General features: G+C 37.5%; 3 protein-coding genes across 4 annotated transcripts; 1 reads left to right on the forward strand and 2 right to left on the reverse strand.

Annotated features, from left to right (window-relative positions):
- The first annotated feature begins 221 nt into the window (after window positions 1-221).
- LOC113348638 (protein translation factor SUI1 homolog 1) lies at window positions 222-2,345 on the forward strand. Its single transcript, XM_026592479.1, has 3 exons — window positions 222-403; window positions 1,571-1,926; window positions 2,023-2,345. Exons 2-3 carry the CDS (start codon window positions 1,630-1,632, stop codon window positions 2,065-2,067), a joined length of 342 nt encoding a protein of 113 aa, XP_026448264.1. The 5' UTR covers window positions 222-403; window positions 1,571-1,629; the 3' UTR covers window positions 2,068-2,345.
- Window positions 2,346-5,116: 2,771 nt separating this feature from the next.
- Window positions 5,117-7,384, reverse strand: LOC113348639 (pentatricopeptide repeat-containing protein At4g20090-like). Of its 2 annotated transcripts, XM_026592481.1 has the most exons (2): window positions 6,912-7,036; window positions 5,117-6,660 (listed from the first exon to the last, which is right to left on the reverse strand). In XM_026592481.1, exons 1-2 carry the CDS (start codon window positions 6,984-6,986, stop codon window positions 5,182-5,184), a joined length of 1,554 nt encoding a protein of 517 aa, XP_026448266.1. In that variant the 5' UTR covers window positions 6,987-7,036; the 3' UTR covers window positions 5,117-5,181. The 2 variants fall into 2 exon arrangements, with proteins under 2 accessions (XP_026448266.1, XP_026448265.1); XM_026592480.1 differs by having other exon boundaries at window positions 5,117-7,384.
- Window positions 7,385-7,849: 465 nt separating this feature from the next.
- Window positions 7,850-10,478, reverse strand: LOC113348640 (cysteine-rich PDZ-binding protein-like). The gene is made up of 4 exons (XM_026592482.1): window positions 10,340-10,478; window positions 10,130-10,247; window positions 8,336-8,427; window positions 7,850-8,224 (listed from the first exon to the last, which is right to left on the reverse strand). The coding sequence occupies exons 1-4, from the start codon at window positions 10,353-10,355 to the stop codon at window positions 8,160-8,162; spliced, it is 291 nt and encodes a 96-aa protein (XP_026448267.1). The 5' UTR covers window positions 10,356-10,478; the 3' UTR covers window positions 7,850-8,159.
- Between the last annotated feature and the right edge of the window lie 221 nt (window positions 10,479-10,699).

Below are 10,699 nucleotides of genomic sequence, written 5' to 3' on the forward strand. Positions count from 1 at the left end.
AGTATAGAGTCGCGATCGCCTGTCGTAAGTGAGTTATCCAAAATATACTCACGTGGTCCCTTGCTGACGTATAAGAAAAAGTCCAGCGTCAATACTACGCAGGGCATCTACGGACAGCATCTAAAGAATACACGGAATTGACAATAAACACATGAAAACCGTTGATTTAATGAATCACACGAAGTGGGTTAGGTGAATGTATATCGAGGGACCATTTAAAAATATAATAAGTCGGCAAACACTTTGCAAAGTCTCTACCACCGCCCCGAAATCTTATCTCTTAAAATTTTTCTTCTCTCTCGTCTCGTTTCTCTCTGGTCTAGTTTTTCTTTTGCTCAGGTCCTAGATTTCTCCGATTTAGGGTTTCTTCTTCGAACTTCTTGGAACCCTTGTTTCGGATCAGGTATATTTCTTCCTTCTCTATTGTTACGATCTTGTTCTTGATTGCGATCTTTGATGGAATAATAAGATCTTAGATGGAAACAATATTTAGGTTTATGTTGATCCACTTTGTTTTGTATGATTGAGTATTGATTTGAGCTGTGATTGAGCTTTGTTAATATTTATCTTTGTTTTATTGTTCTTGTTTCTGAGATCTGGTATGAATATATGATGTGTTTTTTTTGATCTTTGTGATTAAAATTACGATCTTTACCCAATAGTTACGGGTTAACTACATATTCTTGATTGAAACGATGCTTGATCTGTTATTGATGTTTCTCAGATTTAGGGTTTCTCCTTATGGTCTCGTTGCTATTCCTTATTTATTGCCATTTGATTCTGTCAGATGTTTTGTTTATTTACCATGTTACATGGTTGTGTAGTATGATTTGTATTCGAGCTGTAATTTAATTCAGTTATCGTTTAGAAGAGTATTTTAGTGGGCGATTGTCTACCAATGTACCTGCCACTTGCTATAAGTTATGTATCTCTGTTCAAATTGCCTGGGTAACGTTCTTCAGATAACGTAACTCCTATCATATAGGATCGTGTATTTTGTACACATCTGTTCTGTCTTCTATCTGACATATCTGTTCTGTCTGTTCTAATTGGAAATAAGATTGATCACTGTTGATAAATTCCAGGGTGTGATGTGTTCATTATTTTTGTTGGTAGGTAATCATATGTGGTTTGATTATGTCTACGCGAGTTCTTTTGTATTTCTTTTGTATTTCTTTTGTACTAATTGGAAATGTTTTATTCACTTACTGATATATTGCAGTGAAAATATATCCCACCCACCATGGGCTGTTAGATTGCAGTGAAAATATATCCTGTTACTCAGAGTTGTCAGTTGAAACCACAAATTTGTTAACTTGATCGTTCAGTTGTGCATTTTAATCCGTTCAACTCGCATTTTTCATTCAGTTTTTTGATGGAATATAAAGTGAATTTGTTTCTGGTATGATTTGTTTGTGAGCATCTGCTATTGTGGTGGCATATGATCCCTGGAGATCAGAATTTGTTAAATAGGCCTATGATTTGGGATGTACTTTGATCTTTCATAGCAATCTTAAATAGTTTTCTGTAGTGAGAAACTGATCAATTGTTCTCTGATTTATGTTATTAGATCTGCAGCCAAAGCAAAGAGAAGCTACCGTTTGCGTTACTATATAACAACCAAGGTTCATGTCTGAACTCGACACCCAAATTCCTTCTGCCTTCGATCCATTCGCTGATGCAAATGCTGAGGATTCAAGTGCTGGGACAAAAGAGTACGTTCACGTGCGGATTCAGCAGAGGAATGGTAGAAAAAGCTTGACAACTGTGCAAGGCTTGAAAAAGGAATTTAGCTACAACAAGATTCTTAAAGACCTCAAGAAGGAATTCTGCTGCAATGGGACTGTTGTCCAAGACCCAGAGTTAGGCCAAGTCATTCAACTCCAAGGTGATCAACGCAAGAATGTATCAACCTTCCTAGTGACGGTAATTTCCGCTCCCTGCTTCATGTCACATTTGTTCGCAACAAGCTTATTTTTTATCTTATGTTTGTTTAAAACTAATTTTGGCAATTTTGTACAGGCTGGGATTGTGAAAAAAGAGAGCATCAAAATTCATGGTTTCTGAGCTGCCACAATTTGGTCAGCTCTTGGCAGTTTGGGTTATATAATACAGTGCTGCAGATCCAAACCCACACTTCAAAACTCTTCTCGTTTGCTGCTTCTGTTGTTGCTTCTTACTATTAAGGATATAGATCGCATATAAACTAGTGGTCGTGTGGTTCTTTCTGTTTTTATTTTTTAAAGTTTCTGTTGCTTGTGTGATGTGGGAGGATAATGGGATGCTCCGAAGTCTTATTAAATATTATCCAAAATAAGAAGACCTTGTTTATTCTCTCTTCTTCAGTATCGTGTTATCTGTTTTCTTGTATCGGGCTTTTGGGTTGCTAGTTTTACTCGTTGCACAATGCACAGTAATGCTCCCTTGGTAGGGTTGAAAATTTGGGTTGCTAGTTTTACTCGGTGCACAATGCACAGTAATGTTCCCTTTGGGAGGGCTAAAAAATGGTATCTGAAACCCTTGTTTTTTTTATTTTGATGACAAGTATTAGGTAAAGATACACATCATTAGCCAAATTTACAGTGAGACTGTCAGGAGGCTCATGCCACCATTCTCCCACGTTTTATTACACACTCTAGGTACATAATTACAGATCCAGTTACATGTTGTTTATACATATTAACACACCTATTTAACAAGGAAGAAGACTGCCAAGGAGGAAGAGGCACACCTTGCTGTATACACATGATTAAACTTTTACAGTCTGATTCGAAAATAACCTTATCCAAATTCTGAGACTTTGCCCATTGCATAGCTTCAAGAAGAGCCCAAGTTTCAGCTTGATTAGCATGAGCTACCCTTCTAAGAACTCCTTTTCCTGCGACATAAAACCCTGCAGAGTTTCTGATTATGATTGTTATTCCAGCCAAGTAAAAAGGTTTCCGAAATGAAGCATCAACATTGATTTTCAAAATATCTGGTGGTGGGGATACCCAATGATGCCGATGACCTAAATTATTGTTAGAATGCACATGATGATGATGATCTGAATAATGGGTATTTACTAGAACAGATGAATATTTATAAAGAGGGCAAAGAACAGAGTTAAGATTACTTCTTGTTGAAAGATAATTCGACACCTAAACTTCCATATATGCCAAAGAGTAGCTGTGACCGCATGAATGGAAGGAGCATCTGACCAAAAGTTAATAACAGAACTTGAAGAAGTCCAAGAATCAAACCAGTGATGTAGATTTTGGTACTGTTGCAGATGACTGTAATGTTGGGGCAGACATGCTTTCCATATACTTGTTGCAAATGGACAACTGAAGAATAAATGATTAACATTTTCTATCTGATTTGTACCACATAGCACACAAGTGACATCAGGAATACCATTAACATGTTGTAGGTTAGCTCTAACTGGAATGGCATTATGTACGAGTTTCCATAAAAAGATCTGCATTTTATAAGGCATCTTTACTTTCCAAAACTTCAACCAAAAAGTTGTATTAAGAGTAGAAGGTGTTGGAGGTGAATTTATACTGCATAAGTGGTTATAAGTAGTAAAAAGCTGGTGAGAAGTGAGTGGCCAGAATAAAGTGTCCTCCTGTTGCAAATTAGGAGGGATGGTTAAGATCGAGTGTACCTGATGAGGAGTAAAAAGCTGATTTAATAAAGCTACATTCCACTGAGATGTGTCTGCATTAATCAACTGATTCACCCATTGAAGATCATTATTAAAAAGATCATCCCACTTACATAAAGCTGCATTTTCACTAGGAATCCAGTTATGCTTCCATATATTAATTGAAGTGCCATTACCAACCTGCCACTTACCGAATTGGTGAATAATTTGTAAACCATGAGTAATACTCTGCCAGATAAGAAACCCTTGTTTAGTGCCTTGTTAGGGTGACTTTATCAAAGGGAAAACCCTGGAACTGGGACAACTGTTATTGTCCAGATATGGGACAATGAATCTGGACCTTTAATCATTCCCCTCTTCACCCCACTACTAATCCCAATGCTAGAATCATTCCCCTCTCAACCATTAAGATTGTCCCAGCATGTAGAGTTTCCACCTACATGCAATCCAAGTGAACGATTCGTAGTACCTTTACCCATAGAGGCACAGATAAATTTCATGTTATAAGTGTGTTACTGAACTTACTGCACCTCTATCAACGACTGTGTTGTAGGTTCGGGTGAATAAAAACAAGGCTTTTGGGGTTTGGGAGTGGGTTTTCGTGTCTTTTTTTGGGTGACTGCACCACCTTGTGATGTGGAAATCCTGAGTAAAACTGCCGGGTCAAGTCTGCAATTATGCCATCTTTTTTTTTTTGTTACTAGAAGCAGTCTTTATTGCTTCTGGAACACGGAATAGATCAGATACCCGCTCCTCAAGAGAGCATGCACAAACTGGATGCCTTTTGTTGTACAACTAGGAATAACCTACCTGTGCCTGACGGAACAGTTCAGTTGATTGATCCTTAGTTTAAGTATGGTATACAGCTTCCCGCACAACTGATTTCTAGTTTACCATTTTCATGCAACTGACGTTTTTAGTCATTTAGTTTTAGACATTCAGCCGATGGTTTTGTAGGTTGAAGTAATGAAACAGTGGGCTAGATAACCAACATTCAGACAGAGATGCTTGCTACCAGGTAAAAAGAATACCCCTTATCGAATCTAAAAATCTGTTTAGCAAACTACCAAATTGATTTTCAGTGACTGAATGAATTTGATAAATGTTCTTTGGAATGATCTAAAAGAAAAACAAAGGGACAAAAAGCAAACAATGTACTTTCTGGTTTAAGCATGTAAAATGCAAGTTTTATGTTAAAACAAGGGCTATTCTTTTTACTATCAGGAAAGTATTTAAACCCCAAGACTAGAGCTACTTCAAATTATTAATCAGGTCCATTTAAGTTTATCAGAGTAGGTGGAGTCCCGGCAAGATATTATTCTAAATTTCTGATTAGCATCAAATGCGGAGATAACATCTAGTTAACAAAACAGGGAGCTATACTAAAGCTAATTCTTCAGACAAGATTTTCGCAGTAGGAGATATCTGAAAGCTTGTTTCTATTTAACTTTTTCTCACAGTAGGAGATGTCTGAAAGTTTGTTTCATTCTTCTTCAATAAAAAACTTTAAGAACTGTACAACAATGAATGTGTTACCTAGAAACTTCATGCCAGCACCTGTCAATGGCTGCTTGAACCTTCTTATGCTTGCAAAGGTCTTCAACAATCCTTTCCCAAGTTGAAGCCTTTGGAGGAAGAAATTTTTGCAGCATTATTTCCACAATTTTTGCAGCGCCTAAAACTCTTTGCCGTTTAGATAGCCGAACCACAAGCTCGTCAAGAAACTCTCTTCCATCTTGAGGGGGATTTAACTTCTCTGCCAAACTCTTTAGGAAAATGTTACAGGTAACTAAATCAGGATCACAGCCTTGAGTCAGCATACTATTTAAAAGATCAACAGCTCGAGAGATCTTATTTTGCTTGCATAAACCATGAAAGAGGATGTTGTATGTTATTATATCAGGTTGAGAATTTGAATCCAGGCAAAGCATCTCGTTGAGAAGCCTTAGGCCTCCATCAACAAATCCAGCTTCACACATGCCATGAATAATCGAACTATAAGCCACTACATCGGGTTTACATCCTCGACCCAGCATGTGCTTCCATACCATCAACCCTTCCTTTAACTTTCCATCCTTGCAAAGTCCATGAATTAGTACACTAAAGCACACCTCGTTAGGACTACATCCATTGTGTTCCATCTGTTTCCATATTTGTAGGGCCTTTCCGCAATTTCCTGCTTCAAAAAAACCTCTCATCAAGGAGCTATAGGTGAAAGCATTGGCTATGCAGCCATGGTTTGCCATCTCCGGCAAAATATTTTCGGCCTCATCTGGTTTTCCTTGTCGACATAAACCATCTATGAGAACACTGTAGAGGACGGTATTAGGTTGGAAACCTTTTTCTATCATTTTCTGCCACAATCTTACCGCGCCTTCTGAATTTCCTTCCTTGAACAATCCACTCGCAACGGATGAATAGATGTACTCATTCGGACGATGCCCTCTATCTTCTATAGAATCCAACAAAAGAACAGCATCAGCAACCTTACCTTGCTCAACGAGCCCATTTACAATTGTTCCATAAGTTACATGGTTCGGTACACATTTATCTGCTACCATTCTATCCAAAAGCCAAACAGCTTTCTCTAATTTTCCCTTAAGACACAAACCATGGATGAGTGTGTTATATGTCACTTCATTGGGAATACACCCTTTCAGGAACATATTCTCCACAAGCTTTGAAGCACGAGCGATGTCTCCTTTCTTGCATAACCCATTGATCAATGCATTGTATGTTACCTCGTTCGGAAAACACCCTTCACTCTGCATCTCATCCAACAAAGTAATAGCCTCCTCAATTCTATTCTCTTTACACAAACCATCTATCAAAGTTGAGTAAGTGTATAAATCAGGGATACATGACATATCTCTGAAAGTTTCGATGGCTCTATCAATCAAACCCATTCTACACCTTGTTTTGATAATCAAATTAAAAGTTAAACCATTTGGTGGTATACCCTTTCCAACAACATAAGAGTAGAAAGACAAAGCTTGATCAAAACGACCTTCCTGAATAAGAACGTTAAGAACCGAGTTAAATGATCGAACACTTTGTCTACATTGAAACTCTGCCATTCTATCAAACAAGTAGACAGCTTTATCAGGAAAATGTGCATTTCTACAGGCTTTAAATATATATATGAAAACTTTCTCTGTAATTACTCTTCTTTCTCTCTTCATTCTATCCAAAACAATTTCCAAATTCACAAAATCCTTAGAATCAGCATAACCCATTAAGAGAGAATAAAAAGTAGAATCACCTTGTTTGTAAGAACCCGACTTAAAGATTTCTTCAGCAAGAGGAGGAGGAGGAGGTCCATTTTTATTCTCTTCATTGAGATTCCCAGTCTTTCGATTTTTAGTTTTGTTCAGAGAAACATTGTGAAATGAAAAGGAAGACGAAAACCTACATGGGTTTGTAATAAGTTTCCACCTTTGGCTTTTCCTTATTAAAAACCCGAGGGGCATTGTTGTTGATCAATAGAGAGTCTGCGATAAAAACCTGATGGCCATCTTCAGAAGATTTCTTGAGCATCTTCTTGAACTTCCTCAAGGGTTTTAGAAGGGTTTTGATTAGAACAAGGGCAAGTTGAGATTGATGGAAGAAGGGAGATAGGAACAGTTCTGAAAATCAATGATTGGTATCGACAATTTTTGATAATTTTGGGAGCAGAATTAATCATGGGATTCAACTGAAGGAACCAAAAACAAGTGGAAGGCGATTTTGGTTTTCTTCGACTCTACACTCTCTTTTCTTATTTGTAGACTTTTTCATTTACTCTTTTATCCCTTAGTAAATAGCAAGTTCCAGAAGGTTTTGCAGGATCTGACGCATGAAGAGAACCAGGCCTAACACAAATAGTATGTGAGAATTCTTGAGCATATGGAGTCCACAATTTAGATTATGATGGTTCAGTAGTATTAAGTATTAAGGTGGTTATCCAGGTTCAGTTCAGCCAAGTCTCACAGCTTTTATAAAATCTTTAAAAAGGTGCAACTCTGCTTGTAATGTATGCAAATAACATATTCTGTGTGGTTCTACATGCTCGTAACTTTGCATTTTCAAAATTTTCAAGTCTTATTATGAGGCAATAAGAAAGGTGCCAGGCTTAGTTACTGCAGTAGTCAACTCGACAGATAAGAACTTGGAACTCAACAGATAAGAACTTGGCATAGTGAACGTTTCTTGTTCTACACCTGAACAATAAATCTTCCACCCAACAATAGTCATTTAAGATCACAATTTTAAGTAAGTTCCAGTACACATTCAGAAATTAAATTTGGTTCAGGAACACAAGGTTCCCACAAAGATTACAAGAGCAGTACTGTGCTTGCACTTCTTGCACAACTAGCCTATAATAGATTTAAGCTGTTTGCTTTTAGTGACACTTAACATCAGAATGATGAAGAAAGCGGGTTATGCTAATTTACAGAACTAAGAATCCATGTTCTTCATAGAACTCCTCGATGAGCTGTTGCGTACCAGCATCGCTAAAACCTGATTCGTGTCATACATTACTTTGCTTGTAAAGCTTGGTATCAAGTACCTGCTTCCCACACATAGCACAGACTCCTGCATAATACATAAAGCACTTCAAATATGCGTGCTTGTTCTTCTAAACATTCAAATATATATAAAACAAAAAGGGGAGTAAAGTACATTCGTATTTCAAATTTTCATTACCTTTACTATATGCGCAGGTGTGACAGTATTTGGCTTCCTGGTGAGTCTGTTGCTTGCAAATCATGCACTTGGTCATTCCATAAGGAGTCCATCTACACATAAATCAAAACAAACAGATAAATTTGATCAGAGCATGGAACAATTGACTAGCCAAACACGCAATAAAAACAAAAGACGCAATCAAGGTACAGAATTAATAAACATATGAAGCAACAATAGGAAGCATAACTACAGTCTATTTGACTACATAAGGTACTCTGAACTTTGCAAGTGACTGATGGGAATTTAAGGTGGTTGGTCCTAGAGTCATGCCCAAAAAGAGCCCGCTAACAATAAACACGATATTCAAACAGCATATACTCCCCTTTTACTAATTACTAACAACTAATACACACACAGTAATGAAAGTTGGTACAATATTGAAGGGTAGAGGTCAATTAAATATTTCGAAAGGAAAACGTGGGTGAGAAACAAAGTAAGATTTTATCTGGAACTTAGCAATCAGTAAATTTAAAAATTATTTAAGGGCAAATGAACTTTTACTGTAATTGTGTTGCTCAGAAAATAGCCATTTTTCGTCCACTTAATGAGAAGAATCCTCTGTTCCAATCTCAATTGCTATACGAGGGATTATTAGTTTTCAGATCACGAGAGCTATTTCTAAGTGTTCTCACTTCTGCATCCAACAACGTTCTTCCTTTTTGACATGTTTATTATTGATATATCTAGATGCAAGAATAGATGGCAATTCAGTTATTATGTTAATGCCCTATGCAAGTATAAACACGGAGGCACCAGTTTCAGAAATTTCCTCCACTGTTTTTATGTCTAACATATCTATTTAGCTCATATTGCTCACTGGGTATAGAGCAAATCCGTATTAACCCCTTCACACAAATATCAGGGTCTCTCTGGAAAAGTGAGACATATCATTCGTCTCTCTAATAACATCATAAAATGATTAGGAATCTCCATATTGATCTCTCATCGACTCAAGGAAGTATGCCATCTCAAACTGCACCAGCTCTGGCCCGCACCAGAGACGATTGTGCAAACCACCTTCCTTTGGCAAAGGGATTGCAATGAAGCGTTCTACAGCAAGCATCGCATAAGGCAGAGGTAAAACGAATAACAATGCACACCAAACACAATAAGCTGATAATAGAGGAACAATTTATGGCGATGTACCTTTGAACGACCTCAACGAAAGTGCAAAATCCTAACGTCTGGATTGTGGCCTCTATTGCTTTTCAACGCTTACGATACCATGAACAAATATGTTTTCAGCTGTTGCTTGTGTAATGTCTTACATTTAGCATTTAAGCACAGAGTTTAACTTGCATAGGGATGAGTATTAGAATGGAATAAGAAGCCCTGGTGTTGTAGGAATGTTATCAATTGGAATACTCAACGACGCGTTCAAACACATTAAAGCAACATGAGTAAAAGTATTTCCAATCAATTCAATCCAAGTCCCTCTACATATTTATGACAAACAGTTTTTTTGGAGATAGTTGCTAAAATCTCCTAATCTCCCTTTAGAATTTCCTCACAATTGCTTCAAATATCCTCAAAACTTGATGTGTGTGTGTGTGTGTGTGTGTGTAACCACTTAAAACCTGGTGTGTTAATCGTACAATCAACCTCTCAGCGCTCTCACTCATATTCATTACCAGATCACAATCTCTACACAACCAAATTACAAAGCTAGAAACCTATCAAGCACAAATCACCGAAAGAATAGGGCAAAAAAAAAGACCTAAAATTGGGCAAAACCCTGAAAAGATGACGAACCTGTTTTTCTTGGATAGAAGTTTATTCTCATTAATCTTACGGCCTCCACCCTCAGTCGTGTTGCTAGCACCTTCTTTCCACTTATCAGGAACGATCACCTTCGATAACTTCTTCTCACCTGCAAATCAAAACTCCAAAAGTCATCATTCTGTACGAGTAATTTTTAAACCCTAGAGTTTATGAATTCACAATGGAGAGAGAGAGACTTACACTTATCGCACACCATAGTTATTATGGTTTTTGATTAAGATTTTTAGATTTCCCCTTCTATCTTATACTCTTTAACAAAGGAGAGACAATTCTGTCCTTCTGGCGAACCCACCCACCGCAAAGTTTTTGAGAAAATTCTATTTATATGGTAAGACTTTTAAGGCAGTTGTGGAACCGCCCGTTTGGAGTGTGGACCGATGGCACCCATACAATACTCCAACATTGCTAATAGGGTACCAAATTAAGTGGGGGTGTACCAAAACTATAATAAGACAAAATAGATTTTCATATAGGACAAAACAGTTTTTGCCTTGGCTTGGCACACCCCCACTAAACTTGGCACCCCCATTAGCAGCCTTG

This window comes from Papaver somniferum, chromosome 2 (assembly GCF_003573695.1).
Source record: "Papaver somniferum cultivar HN1 chromosome 2, ASM357369v1, whole genome shotgun sequence".
In the NCBI taxonomy this organism is placed as follows: domain Eukaryota; kingdom Viridiplantae; phylum Streptophyta; class Magnoliopsida; order Ranunculales; family Papaveraceae; genus Papaver; species Papaver somniferum.